We start from the raw sequence: 15800 nt of genomic DNA on the forward strand, positions 1-15800 counted from the left end.
ATATCTCACAAGTCCTCCACACAAGACTTATTGTAAAGATATTTCACCATACAATAATTATTAGTTCATGAGGACAGCATTTCAACAAAAAGCTGTCTGATCTTTCAAAATGGTCCAAGTATCATGGTCCGCCTTCGGGTCTAGCCAACTTGTATTGTCTATTGTCATCTTTAATACTCCATTGCCTAAATATTCTGTTGCCCACTTTTGTACTCCATTCCCATAGCCAATGCGCCAGGCCCTGCGGCCAAACCCCCACATGCATCTAACCTCATGTCGCTCACTGCCTTTGCCTGTGGGCCGGTTCTGTGGACAACCGCTTTGTGCAACCAACTTCATGCCACGCATGGCATATGGCTGTGCACGGCGGGTGGTTGGCTGCACGGCCTGGCCTGCGCCATCCACCACGTGCATCCAACCCCACACCACGAGAGAAAGGCAAGGAGAAGGCACTCAAAAAATGGGAAAAAGCAAGGAGAAAGCAGTGAAAATGAGGGAAAAGCATGGAGAAGGCATACAGAAAAACAGGAGAAAAAGCAAGGAGAAAGCTGGGAAAACTAAGGGAAAGCAAGGAGAAGGCACACAAAATGGGGAGAAAAGCAAGGAGAAAGCTGTGAAAACAAAGGAAAAGCAAAGCAGAAGGCACTCAAAGTACAGGGGAAAAAGCCAAGGAGAAGACAGATGCAAGAGCAATGCAGCAGCACAGGGAGAACTGGGCCTTTTTTTAAAGTTTTTACTGCGGATCCACTGCGATTTAGTGGCAAAATCTAAATAAAAAAATTTTTTTGGCCCCTGTGGGACCCCACCACCAGGCCTAAGGAGGTCAGGGTATTCCTATCCAGCCCTCTTCTCATTTCTTTTTGGACTTTTTTCTTAGGACTCGGCTGAGTCTGAGTCCTAGGATAGCCCACATTGAGATCTGTTGGATCCACTGAAGATCTGCATCCCTAGATATCTATATTCATTTTTCGTTTATTATCTCCAGAACTTCAGAAGGGGTTTACACCAAATCACAACAAAATATCTTTCTGGACAAAGATCTAGCTTTCTGCCAAATTTGGTGTAATTCCATTCACCGGTTCGGGCTGTAGTCGAGTTCAAAATCCCTATGGGAAATTGCATGGGGTAAAGATGTTTTGGGATCCTCCCCCCCCCCTTTTTTCTGGGCTCCCGCTTGACAAATCGCCCTGAAACTTTCAAAACAGCAGATGAAGGGAGTAGCGTACTAGTTTTGGAAATTTCGTGAAGATTTGTTAAACAGCCCCAAACATTTTAGCAAAACAAAAAAATGCTTTGTTTATGGAAACTAGGTTCTAACGATAACTATCTACAGACCAGTAGAAGATATATATAAATATATGTGTGTATATATATATATATACATACATAAATACATATATATATATATATATATATAGAGAGAGAGAGAGTGTTATTTCAAGTACATATAACTTATGCCCTAGGGTATCTATAACTTGCGCCCTTGCCATGCATTACTAATTACCCCAGATATTACAGCACTCATGACATCTTTTATAACATCATTGATAATACATTATTGATGAGAAAACTTTGCATGGCAGGGGAGCAAGTTATAGTTACGATAGGGCATGAGTTATATTTACTTGAAATAACTAACTATAACAGCTAAATTTGTATGGTTTTGTTTGTTTGAAATGTACCTAACTATGACGTGCCTGTAATCTTTGGTTTCTTTAAGTGAATTTCCATGTTTTTTTAAATTCTGTTTCCTAACTATAATGTCCCTGCTGTAACCTTTTTTTTTGCCCAGTGAAGAATATATATATATATATATATATATATATATATATATATATATATATATATACACACACTTTATACTTACCTGTGGAATTAAAGGTATATGGGTGGCGTAAAATCGTAAAATTTTGCATGGTAAAGACATGCTTTGTAAAGACTTATGCTTTTTTTAAGGATGCATAGTAATGGTATTGAGTGGCAAGAGCCGCACTGTAAAGGCTGTTTCCCATCCTCTGCTGTTTCATGCTAGAATGTAGGATTGATATTTGTGTGGTTTGTGATTATGCTTCCAGCAGGACGCACCATACTCTGCTCTGTATACAGTCATTATCTGTTTAAAACCAATAAAGAAATACGTAAAATAAATAAAATAAGACCATTATGATATGCACTATCTCCAGGTAAAACAAATATAGTATGGGCAAATTGCAGCTGGAGAGGCTGGCAGACGGCATTCCACATAGTGACCAGTGTTCTTATGACAACCATTAAAGAATAAGTCATACAGTGACATTTTGCACTTCAACTAGTGGAACAAGCCCCTAGAAAGTTTGAAAAGCACTAAGGGTAACCATTCGGCAAATATAATTACAAGCTAAATGGAAACAGGTTCCCAACACCCTGGCGACTGTGTTTTATGTGAATCTCCCACACCTTCAAAACTGGGTCTTATATTTGAATAATGCTGGGCTTATACCCCTAGCGCCTCTTATTAAATTCCTTTCTTCAAACCAGTTTCTAGGGTTTAAAAAATATTACAATCGTTTGACTCCAATGTTGCAGACTCAAACTAGTGACTTGCCACTCTTGAAGGATAAAATGAGCACTGATCTAGCTGTAGAAATGTATGATGCTGGAGTATGACTCACTGCATTGCTCCATTTTGCACAAATTCATTTTTTAATACCCAGGTCCTCAGCAACTCTCATATATTCAATGTAATGCGCGAATAGACAATTCAGTTTATGGTGTGTGCATTATACTTGGTTATTTTAATATTTTTCTTAAAATTAGAATGATGTATCAACAATTATGATTCTTTCTGGTACAATTTCCTCTCGTCGTCCTAATAAAGATGACGATTTATAATTCTCATTAAAAGTCTCAGGGGTGATATATACTTTTTGACCATACATAGATACTCAGAGTATTACAAAATGATTAGCTGAAATCTAGAGTATACAATGATTTTAGAAGAGTAGTGAAAAGGTGGAAATATTATATTGGAACGAACACATTATATTGCACTATGGATTATAAATCCTACATTCCGTCACTACACATTGTTTTATTGGTCTTTCGTTGATTGTAGGTAGAGCTTCTAGTTTCCGAAGAACTTCAGTGCCTTCTATCAGTTGCCTAAAGTAAAGCAAAATATATTTTTTAAATAAAAATATTGCTCATGTGCTTTCTTAATGCTGTACGCAGAGGAGGACATTATATTATTAGGACAATAGACTTGGAAAGCAAAGAGTATTTTTCACACGAGAGTTATACCCGGTCTGCCACTCTGCCATCTGAAAAAAACATTGATTACTAGTCAAAAGAACCCGGTGTGGCCCATATTACATTGATATAAGGCTGCAATCAAACAAAACAGGAAACATCTGAGTACTCTGAAATTTGGATAATCATCTTTACATTGAGGAAGCTGAGTACAGGTAGTGGGGCCTCAATGGCAAAAGATGGTTGTAGATATCAAGCCACACACTGTGCCTTGTTTCTTGGAGATCATGAGGCGTTTGTGTGCTCGGCTGAGATTGGAGCCAATTCCTTGGTCAGGGAGTGGGGGTTCAATCTGGTGGGCTTCCTGGGAGATCGATTGGTTATCTCCCCTGCTGTTTTCTCAACAAACTTTGGGTGCTTGGTCGGGTTTCCCATCCAACTTAGGCCTTCCTCCAGGACTGGAAATGAGATAGGTAGCAGCCAAACGGAGGGGCTGCAGGGATAAGGGATACGGGATATCTTACGGCGGGGCTGAGTATGAATATTGGATGAAATACTGGGGATATTTAGGTCTTGAGGGTGCACAGCTACCAGTGGGGTGAAAATTGTGGGAGAGCCTTCCTGGGGAGCTGGCATATGCCAGGCAGAGGGCTGACGGTTCATGCTGGAGGTTTTTTGCAATGCACCACTACTCAAGAGGAAGTGCGCATGAAAGGGACCAATATCTTGGGCCTCGAAACAGGAAACAGGAGGACTGGATGGACCAATATGAAAATGTGATGGCATCACAGAGAGGGTAGGAGGTCTAAATCGGGAGGGAATGTGGAGAGACATGTAATCAGTATGGGTTGGGTAGCTTTAGCGTTGAAGAGGTGGATGATTGGGTTATGCCCTCATCTGTTTTGATGACAAACATCATGCACTTGGTGGTATCTCCCATCCATGATAGCACAGCAGAGGATGAATAGGTTTTACTTGAGCACTCGGTTCCATTTGGGGCAGGACAGTGCTGCAGAGACCTAGGTAGCACTGGGGCTCTGGTTAGTCCTCAGTGTTAGTATTACATTGCAGGTACCATCAACACAAGGTGTATGAAGAGGTCGAGGATCAGAAAGTATTGGGTAGGGTGATCACTGCTACTTCCCTAACTGATGGCCAGAGGCAGCCAGTTGGAGCTGGAGGTATGTCTAGATGGCCAGGTGCGATGTGAGAGAAGCTTGTGTAAGCTGATTTGGGTCTGGAGCTTACTCATCTACTTGTATGCACCACTTCAACTTCTACTTCTCCCGAAGTTTGGTCTCACATTTTGTAATTCCTGGATATTAATCTCTTCTAACCAGTTGACATCAATTTTAAAGTGTGAAGCTGCTTGGTTTTGCCTACAGTGCCTAACTGGCTTCTTGTATAACTGTTCACATTTGCAAAGCCTAATTTGTCATCTAATATGCACATCAGTCGTTTCTCGACTAGCTAGCTTGCAAACACCCATCTGACTGAAGAGACACCCCTCGTCCTCCTAAACAACACGTAAAAAGTCCTTAACACACATCAGCATAATCTGGAATTCATGAATTATCCAATAGCACTCCCACTCAACAATAACATTATATACCAGTGTTCCAGATACATCTTCAAGTGGCTATCCTCAATCCACAAACTTAATGTGCGACGACTGTAAATTGGTCAGGTTTTGCTATGCCTGTCCCTATGATAATGGTGTGTTCTGTAATGCATTGATCATATATTTATACATTGTGTTGTCTGTTTTCCTTACCGACGTCTATTTCCCTCTAACCTATTGCATACCCCTTTCTGCCCAAACCACATAATTTCTTCACTAACTGTGCCTAGAAAATAATCATATCTGGTGTAAGTTGTGCATAATAAATAACAACAGAAAAAAGATAATGTCAGCACTATATAAATGACATTAACATAAAATATATTTTGGCTGAATTTATGATCACATCAGGATTGGCTGACAGGTACGACACATATTTCTGTATTGTAAACATTCTCAGCTTTTTCAGCTCATTCGGCCACCACAAGAAAAGCTACCATTGCTTGTAAATTGCTGCCGGGAATCAAAGCTGTAAAGATTGTGTGTTAATTGGTGAGCAACACGGTGAACTGTGACACATTGATTACATGGCCTCTGATTGACAGGTATAGGAGATATGTTTCTTAGGACAATAATAAACAAAATAAACTAAAACAAAAAATGAAAACACTCACTGACATGTGCAGGAGAAAAGATACCGTCCTCCTGACCATCTAAACACCTCGGTGTTTTTTGGTAATACACAAAGGCTAGCATTATGCAAAAGCCATTTGCTAACACATCAAAGAGCAACAATCAGTATGTAAATAAACAGCCACCGGAACTCCAAATCTTCATAAGCTCTAGAGGTACATGCAAAGCTTTATGAGGTCAAGCATCGTCCTTCTTTCTTGCCATTTACACACCATTTACGGTCTTGGTGACCTAATTACCAAAGAGATGCAAGTGGAGGAGCGAGAAAAGACTCCTCCTTTACTGCGGGATGTGGTAATGCGTAGCCGTATGTTTTACCCCATTTCTTTTTTTGTTCTTCTTGATACCATGGTTGTTAGAGAGAACAAGATCTTCTCTGACGTACCAATACGTATACTTATTGAGTGCCTGTGGTAGACACTGCTTCGATTTCGGGCGTTACTGAAAACGTGATTTGACGGTCTGTTGCCGTGTTCAGTCTGCCTGTACGCCCGAATGGAAAACTCGATAAAGGCACCTTATTTTGCCATACAGAGGGCGACAACGCTGCCCACCTAGGCCGGATTAGCAAAATTACATTTCGAATCATACCTCTATGCATGCAGAAGCACTGGCCTTTAAATGCTTATAAATATACAATTTGACAGGATTGACAATGATCCAGTGACATTTTACATATAAAAGCCGGATGTGGGCCCACATAATTCTGCACTTATAATTGCAAATTCAGTGTGTTTACTGCAGTTTTACGCACGCAAAATTATAAATGCAACATTTACATGTGTACATATGGTGGTTTGAAATCTGGCACAAAATATTAAAGAAAATACACCGCGTGCAAATAAAGCACGCCTGGTGGCAATGCACAGCCGAGGGCAACAGGGCACACCCACAGCTAATCACACACTGCAAGACACAAAGAGGAGGCATTGGGGTTGAATATTCGGGGGGACCTCCATGCAGGGTGGGGGATCTTGGATGTGATTGACGGGTCTCTCAGCCGCTTTCTCACCCCACCCTTTCTGCTGTTTGGTTCATCTTCTTAAAAATAAAATCAATTGTGTACTGCTGTGTGGGGGGTTCTTGGTCTGCATGCACTTTATGCAGCTCTTCGGGTACCTCGTACATGGGCTCGCACACAGGATGCAGGCTTATCGCAGGTGGTTCAGCTCAACGTATGAGATTACGAAGGAATGCAGATCAAATGCTGTTAAAAACATGTGGTCATTCGCTAATGGCTTGCACTCCAAGAATTGGGGCATGGTTTCCCTGAGCCAAAGAGAACACACGATAAGGGAAAGGATAAGAAATCCCCAAAAAAGGCAAGGCAAGAGCCATGCAGTACTGAATCATCCACCGTTAGAGAAGCAGTTTTAGGTCTGCAACGCTAATGGCTGCATGAATCAAAAACGCGTTTGAGGAGTTTCTAGCTACATCATGAAATGGCAGGGTACCCACAGTTAGCAATGTAGGGAGCCAGGACAGAGCCTACTTAGTAGGCTCATGTATGATCAACTTTTCCTGGGCACTAGTGGGTGATATATCTTTCTTAAGCCAAACAGACAAGTCCATCAGCGTGAAATCGGATGTAAAACTCCAAAATCTCTCAGACAGGTTATCAGTGTCAAGGGGTTTAGAAATGGATCAAGACAAAAGCATGTAGACAACAGATTTTACATTTTATTCACCTTTATACAGTTGTTTTTTCAAGAATAATCTAAATACTGATTGATGCGTTTGGAATGGATAGAATTCTCCTGACTGAAATAGAAAGCAAAATCCTGTCTGGTTTCTGTACTGTTTTCTTTTTGCACTAAGGCAAATTCAAAGGTTCGAAATGTAGTAGTGAAAAATGAATGTAGAAGTTTTTTTCACTACCAGGACATGTACAACTTAAACCCACATGTCATACTTCTGAATTACAGGGCACCCTGCCCTGTGAGCCTTTAGGGCCTACCTTAGAGGTGACTTTTGTGTATTAAAAAGGAAGCTCTAGGCCTGGCAAAAGTTTCATTGTGCCTGGTCGAAATGGCAATTTAAAACTGCACTACAGGTGCAGTCGCAGGTCTGAGACCTGTTTTAATGGGTCCTTTAGTGGGTGGCACAATGAGTGGAAAATGTAGAAACTCCTCTGAAATTATTACAAACTGATATTTTACATTGTGCCTCATGTCGAAAAATTAACTATGAAAATCTTAAGGTCTTAATTTTACTGAATCAATACCCATGGCTAAACCGGTGCTTGAGTTTTATAGACTTGAATGGTAACATTTTCAAAATGTGATATACTTGGGAGACTATTTTTTATAAGTTGTCTATACCATATATTCTCATGGTCATGACAAACCTACATAAAGAGCTGCTGGAGATATCATGACTAGAATGGGTTAAATGTAAGAAAATGTTGACTTCTTAGTCGCTTGTTATGTGTTTTAAAGCTGTTACAAAAGGGAGCTAAAGAGTAACTGAATTAGGTGTGACTAGGCAATGTGACCTTAGAAAGGGTTGGCACTCCCCTGTATGGGAAATTAGGCATTGATAAGTCAACAGGTGATACAAAAATATGGGTGTCCCTGGAACAAAAAGGAGTCACCCTCAAAAACATGAGTCTGGCTCCCTAGGAAGTGTATAGGTAAATATTAACAATTCACACATACCAGACATTAAGGTATGGAGAGCAGAGTAAGGTGGTGGAAGGTCACAGGGAAATATCACATGATATAATTTCCTGATCCGCATTCACTTATAGACATAACTCTGAGTTCAGGAAAAAACATAATACCGATGACAACTGAGGCACTGGATTTCACAGGCCATTGTTAAATCAGCAGAGCTAAACAACTAACCTCCAAGGAGTCTCTAGTCAATGCAGTAAACATCAAAGGGGCTTTTTCATACATACAGATCTCTTTAATCAAGTGATATAAATACAATTGGTGTCAACATTCTGGGACAGTATGGGAATCAAACTTAAAAATACCCCATATTGGGAATATGTAAATGGTACCCTCATAAATACTTGCATAGACTGCTACTCTTCTTGTATATTCTCCTTGAAATCTAAAGCATTAATCCAGTACACACAAGAGTCCGTAGTAACACTGGAATACAACTCCAAAACGCATCAATATAGTGAAATAGGAGCAGAATATGAATAAAGAGATTTCTGACTGTCAAGGCTTCCAGGTCCACAACATCCATAAAAATTAATGGATTCTCTTTCAAACAGGTGGTCCGGACCTCGCACTGGCGTAGTGCTATATTTCCTCCGTTCGAACAGATGTATCCATATAGTTGATATCAACCACGTATGTTGTTATGCAGGAAAGACCACTCCTTTTGAAAGGAAACACTAACTTCACCCGAATTATGCTACCATTCAGTTTTCTTCTTGTGTTGCTAGATGGTGCTGCTTATGTTAACGATCTTTATACACTTAAATGTCCATATAGTAGTGCATTACCTTGCCTCTTTATTGCAGCTAGTATTACACTTGTTCATAAGTGGAAATCACCGGAGATATAGTCACTGGATTTAGGGGTAGCTGGGCAGTTTCAGCAACTGTAGGAAAGTACCATCTTGCCTGGCATGTTACCCCCATATTTCACTGTATATATGTTGTTTTAGTTGTATGTGTCACTGGGACCCTGCCAGCCAGGGCCCCAGTGCTCATAAGTGTGCCCTGTATGTGTTACCTGTGTTATGACTAACTGTCTCACTGAGGCTCCGCTATCCAGAACTTCAGTGGTTATGCTCTCTCATTTCTTTCCAAATTGTCACTAACAGGCTAGTGACCAATTTCACCAATTTACATTGGCATACTGGAACACCCTTATAATTCCCTAGTATACCGGGAGTGCAGAATTATTAGGCAAATGAGTATTTTGACCACATCATCCTCTTTATGCATGTTGTCTTACTCCAAGCTGTATAGGCTCGAAAGCCTACTACCAATTAAGCATATTAGGTGATGTGCATCTCTGTAATGAGAAGGGGTGTGGTCTAATGACATCAACACCCTATATCAGGTGTGCATAATTATTAGGCAACTTCCTTTCCTTTGGCAAAATGGGTCAAAAGAAGGACTTGACAGGCTCCGAAAAGTAAAAAATAGTGAGATATCTTGCAGAGGGATGCAGCACTCTTAAAATTGCAAAGCTTCTGAAGCGTGATCATCGAACAATCAAGCGTTTCATTCAAAATAGTCAACAGGGTCGCAAGAAGCGTGTGGAAAAACCAAGGCGCAAAATAACTGCCCATGAACTGAGAAAAGTCAAGCGTGCAGCTGCCACGATGCCACTTGCCACCAGTTTGGCCATATTTCAGAGCTGCAACATCACTGGAGTGCCCAAAAGCACAAGGTGTGCAATACTCAGAGACATGGCCAAGGTAAGAAAGGCTGAAAGATGACCACCACTGAACAAGACACACAAGCTGAAATGTCAAGACTGGGCCAATAAATATCTCAAGACTGATTTTTCTAAGGTTTTATGGACTGATGAAATGAGAGTGAGTCTTGATGGGCCAGATGGATGGGCCCGTGGCTGGATTGGTAAAGGGCAGAGAGCTCCAGTCCGACTCACACGCCAGCAAGGTGGAGGTGGAGTACTGGTTTGAGCTGGTATCATCAAAGATGAGCTTGTGGGGCCTTTTCGGGTTGAGGATGGAGTCAAGCTCAACTCCCAGTCCTACTGCCAGTTCCTGGAAGACACCTTCTTCAAGCAGTGGTACAGGAAGAAGTCTGCATCCTTCAAGAAAAACATGATTTTCATGCAGGACAATGCTCCATCACACGCGTCCAAGTACTCCACAGCGTGGCTGGCAAGAAAGGGTATAAAAGAAGGAAATCTAATGACATGGCCTCCTTGTTCACCTGATCTGAACCCCATTGAGAACCTGTGGTCCATCATCAAATGTGAGATTTACAAGGAGGGAAAACAGTACACCTCTCTGAACAGTGTCTGGGAGGCTGTGGTTGCTGCTGCACGCAATGTTGATGGTGAACAGATCAAAACACTGACAGAATCCATGGATGGCAGGCTTTTGAGTGTCCTTGCAAAGAAAGGTGGCTATATTGGTCACTGATTTGTTTTTGTTTTGTTTTTGAATGTCAGAAATGTATATTTGTGAATGTTGAGATGTTATATTGGTTTCACTGGAAATAATAAATAATTGAAATGGGCATATATATTTTTTGTTGTTAAGTTGCCTAATAATTATGCACAGTAATAGTCACCTGCACACACAGATATCCCCCTAACATAGCTAAAACTAAAAACAAACTAAAAACTACTTCCAAAAATATTCAGCTTTGATATTAATGAGTTTTTTGAGACAATTCCATGATTCCCCGAGTCTCTAGCTCAGACCCGGGTACTGTCAAACTACCTTTCCCGGGGTTTCACTGCAGCTGCTGCTGCTGCCAACCCCTCAGACAGGTTTCTGCCCTCCTGGGGTCCAGCCAGGCTTGGCCCAGGAAGGCACAACAAAGGACTTCCTCAGAGAGAGGGTGTTACACCCTCTCCCTTTGGAAAAAGGTGTCAGGGCTGGGGAGGAGTAGCCTCCCCCAGCCTCTGGAAATGCTTTGATGGGCACAGATGGTGCCCATCTCTGCATAAGCCAGTCTGCACCGGTTCAGGGATCCCCCAGCCCTGCTCTGGCGCGAAACTGGACAAAGGAAAGGGGAGTGACCACTCCCCTGACCTGCACCTCCCCTGGGAGGTGTCCAGAGCTCCTCCAGTGTGCTCCAGACCTCTGCCATCTTGGAAACAGAGGTGCTGCTGGCGCACTGGACTGCTCTGAGTGGCCAGTGCCAGCAGGTGACGTCAGAGACTCCTTCTGATAGGCTCCTCCAGGTGTTGCTAGCCTATCCTCTCTCCTAAGTAGCCAAACCTCCTTTTCTGGCTATTTAGGGTCTCTGCTTTGGGGAATTCTTTAGATAACGAATGCACGAGCTCATCAGAGTTCCTCTGCATCTCTCTCTTCACCTTCTGCCAAGGAATCGACCGCTGACTGCTCTGGAAGCCTGCAAAACTGCAACAAAGTAGCAAAGACGACTACTGCGACCTTGTTATGCTGATCCGGCCGCCTTCTCGACTGTTTTCCTGGTGGTGCATGCTGTGGGGGTAGTCTGCCTCCTCTCTGCACTAGAAGCTCCGAAGAAATCTCCCGTGGGTCGACGGAATCTTCCCCCTGCAACCGCAGGCACCAAAGAACTGCATCACTGGTCCTCTGGGTCTCCTCTCAGCACGACGAGCGAGGTCCCTTGAACTCAGCAACTCTGTCCAAGTGACTCCCACAGTCCAGTGACTCTTCATTCCAAGTTTGGTGGAGGTAAGTCCTTGCCTCCCCACGCTAGACTGCATTGTTGGGAACCGCGTGTTTTGCAGCTACTCCGGCTCCTGTGCACTCTTCCAGGATTTCCTTTGTGCACAGCCAAGCCTGGGTCCCCGGCACTCTAGCCTGCAGTGCACTACCTCCTGAGTTGTCCTCCGGCGTCGTGGGACCCTCCTTTGTGACTTCGGGTGAGCTCCGGTTCACTCCACTTCGTAGTGCCTGTTCCGGCACTTCTGCGGGTGCTGCTTGCTTCTGAGTGGGCTCTTTGTCTTGCTGGACGCCCCCTCTGTCTCCTCACGCAATTGGCGACATCCGGGTCCCTCCTGGGCCACAGCAGCATCCAAAAACCCTAACCGCGACCCTTGCAGCTAGCAAGGCTTGTTTGCGGTCTTTCTGCATGGAAACATCTCTGCACGACTCTTCACGACGTGGGACATCCATCCTCCAAAGGGGAAGTTTCTAGCCCTTGTCGTTCTTGCAGAATCCACAGCTTCTACCATCCGGTGGCAGCTTCTTTGCACCCACAGCTGGCATTTCCTGGGCATCTGCCCACTCCCGACTTGATCGTGACTCTTGGACTTGGTCCCCTTGTTCCACAGGTGCTCTCGTCAGGAAATCCATCGTTGTTGCATTGCTGGTGTTGGTCTTCCTTGCAGAATTCCCCTATAATGACTTCTGTGCTCTTTGGGGAACTTAGGTGCACTTTGCACCCACTTTTCAGGGTCTTGGGGTGGGCTACTTTTCTAACCCTCACTGTTTTCTTACAGTCCCAGCGACCCTCTACAAGGTCACATAGGTTTGGGGTCCATTCGTGGTTCGCATTCCACTTCTAGAGTATATGGTTTGTGTTGCCCCTATCCCTATGTGCCCCCATTGCATTCTATTGTGACTATACATTGCTTGCACTGTTTTCTATTGCTATTACTGCATATTTTGGTATTGTGTACATATATCTTGTGTATATTTGCCATCCTCATACTGAGGGTACTCACTGAGATAGTTTTAGCTTATTGTCATAAAAATAAAGTACCTTTATTTTTAGTATATCTGTGTATTGTGTTTTCTTATGATATTGTGCATATGACACTAGTGGTACTGTAGGAGCTTCACTCGTCTCCTAGTTCAGCCTAAGCTGCTCTGCTAAGCTACCTTTTCTATCAGCCTAAGCTGCTAGACACCCCTCTACACTAAATAAGGGATACCTGGGCCTGGTGCAAGGTGTAAGTTCCCCTAGGTCATCACTACAAGCCAGTCCAGCCTCCTATATTGGTTGTGCAGCTGTGGGATAAGTACTTGCAACTACTTACCACTTTATCATATTGTACTTTTCATAAGAGAAAAATATACAAAACAAGTTCAGTGTATGTACACCTAACCAAAAAGTTTTGCTTTTCTCCTCTTACTCTTTTTGCTAAGTGCTGAAAAGTACCTCTAAAACTTTCAAAAAGTTCTTAAAAAGCTTTAAAAGTTTTTTTTTCAGTCCTTTAAAAAGTTCTAAAAACTTTTTCTTTCTTTTTCTGTCCCTTAAACCTTTTCTATTATGTCTGGTACAGGTCAAACTCTGGATCTGTCCAAGACTGCTTATGACCACCTTAGCTGGAAAGCAGCAAGGAGTCTCTGCATTGATAGAGGTTTAGGGGTAGGGAAGAATCCCTCTAGAGAACTATTAGTTGACATGCTCGTTGAACAAGATAAGGCCTTAGTTGGCACTTCTGGTGAGAGATTAGCTGATGGCTCCCACTCTGATTCTGGGGCACCCCTAGTAAAATAGTTAGAAGGGAACCTTCCCAACCTGCCCCTAGCAGGCCACCTACCATAGCTGGTACTAATGTGACTTCTCATCACAGTAAGAGTGTTACTTCCCATCACAGTAGGAGTGTGACTTCTGTAGGCCAGGCTGTTAGAGTGCCATCTGTTAGGGACAGGTCTCCCTCTGTTCATTCACACCATTCTTCTGTGTCAAGGCATGCCCAACCCACCCTCCCTGAAGACAGAATGTTAGAAAGGGAACTCAATAGATTGAGAGTGGAAGAGTCCAGGCTGAAGCTTAAAAAGCAACAGCTGGATCTAGACAGGGAAGCATTTGACTTAGAAAAAGAAAGACAGAGGTTGGGGTTTGGACCCCATGGTGGCAGCTGCAGTATTCCAAATAGTCATCCTGTAAATGAGCATGATTCTAGGAATCTGCACAAGATAGTTCCCCCTTACAAGGAGGGGGATGACATTAACAAGTGGTTTGCTGCACTTGAGAGGGCCTGTGTTGTACAGGAGGTCCCTCAAAGGCAGTGGGCTGCTATCCTATGGCTATCTTTCAGTGGAAAGGGTAGGGATAGGCTCCTTACTGTTAAAGAAAGTGATGCCAATAATTTTACAGTTCTTAAGAATGCACTCCTTGATGGTTATGGCTTAACCATTGAACAGTACAGGGTCAAGTTCAGAGAAACCAAAAAGGAGTCTTCACAAGACTGGGTAGACTTTGTTGACCAATCAATGAAGGCCTTGGAGGGGTGGTTACATGGCAGTAAAGTTTCTGACTATGAAAGCCTGTATAACTTAATCCTGAGAGAGCATATTCTTAATAATTGTGTGTCTGATTTGTTACACCAGTACCTGGTAGACTCTGATCTGACCTCTCCCCAAGAATTGGGAAAGAAGGCAGACAAATGGGTCAGAACAAGGGTGAACAGAAAAGTTCATACAGGGGGTGACAAGGATGGCAATAAGAAGAAGGATGGTAAGTCTTCTGACAAGGGTGGGGACAAATCTAAAAATGAGTCTTCATCAGGCCCACAAAAACACTCTGGTGTGGGGGGGGGGGGGCAAATGCTCTTCAAATCAAAACAAAGAAAAGAAACCATGGTGCTATTTATGTAAAATAAAAGGCCATTGGACAACTGACCCCACTTTCCCAAAGAAAAGCACCAAGCCTCCTACCACTACAACCCCTGCTGCTACACCTAGTGCCCCTAGTAATAGCAGTGGTGGTGGGAGCAAACCTACTAATAGCCATTCCAAGGGAGTAGCTGGGCTCACTTTTGGTAATTTAGTTGGGGTTGGTCTTGTTAGGGAGACCACAGAGGCTGTGTTAGTCTCTGAGGGGGCCATTGATTTGGCCACCTTGGTTGCTTGTCCCCTTAATATGGATAAGTACAAGCAACTTCCCCTAATAAATGGTGTTGAGGTTCAGGCCTACAGGGACACAGGTGCCAGTGTTACCATGGTAATAGAGAAACTGGTCCACCCTGCACAACGCCTACTTGGTCACCAGTACCAAGTGACTGATGCTCATAACAACACTCTTAGCCACCCCATGGCTGTTGTGAATCTCAACTGGGGGGGGGGGGGGGGGGGGGGGGGTTACTGGCCCAAAGAAAGTTGTGGTTGCCTCAGATTTACCTGTAGACTGTCTACTAGGGAACAATTTAGAGACATCAGCTTGGGCAGAACTGGAGTTGGAGGCTCATGCAGCAATGCTGGGCATTACAGGGCATATTTGTGCTTTAACCAGGGCTCAGGCCAAAAAGCAAAAAGGACAGGGTGACTTGGATCCTGGAAGAATGGACCAAGTGCTCCCTAAAGCTAGGGTTAGTAAAGGTAAAACACTACCTACTATCCCTTGCTCTACAGTGGATTCAACTTCTGAGGAAGAAGAATTTCCACCCTGTGCAGAACCTACACCAGAGGAGCTGGAAGCAGACACTGCTGAGCTTTTGGGTGAAGGGGGGCCTGCCAGGGAGGAGCTGAGTGTGGCACAGCATACCTGTCCCACACTAGAGGGTCTAAGACAGCAAGCTGTCAAACAAGCAAATGGGGATGTCAGTGACTCTCACAGAGTTTACTGGGAGGACAACCTCTTGTATACTGAGGCAAGGGATCCAAAACCTGGAGCTGCCAGAAGATTGGTGATTCCTCAGCAATACAGAAAGTTCCTCCTAACTCTAGACCACGACATTCCCCTAGCTGGACATTTGGGGCAAATGAA

The 15800-nt window shown here is 43.4% G+C and overlaps 1 protein-coding gene across 1 annotated transcript in view; it reads right to left on the reverse strand.

Moving 5' to 3' along the window:
* Window positions 1-2987: 2987 nt before the first annotated feature.
* PPIL6 (peptidylprolyl isomerase like 6) overlaps window positions 2988-15800 on the reverse strand; it is a 213458-nt gene continuing 200645 nt past the window's right edge. The window contains exon 8 of the mRNA XM_069235469.1: window positions 2988-3141. Coding sequence (XP_069091570.1) covers window positions 3030-3141 — 112 coding nt within the window. The 3' untranslated portion in view covers window positions 2988-3029. The remainder of the gene's footprint in view (window positions 3142-15800) is intronic.

Source organism: Pleurodeles waltl, chromosome 5 (genome assembly GCF_031143425.1).
Source record: "Pleurodeles waltl isolate 20211129_DDA chromosome 5, aPleWal1.hap1.20221129, whole genome shotgun sequence".
Classification (NCBI taxonomy): Eukaryota; Metazoa; Chordata; class Amphibia; order Caudata; family Salamandridae; genus Pleurodeles; species Pleurodeles waltl.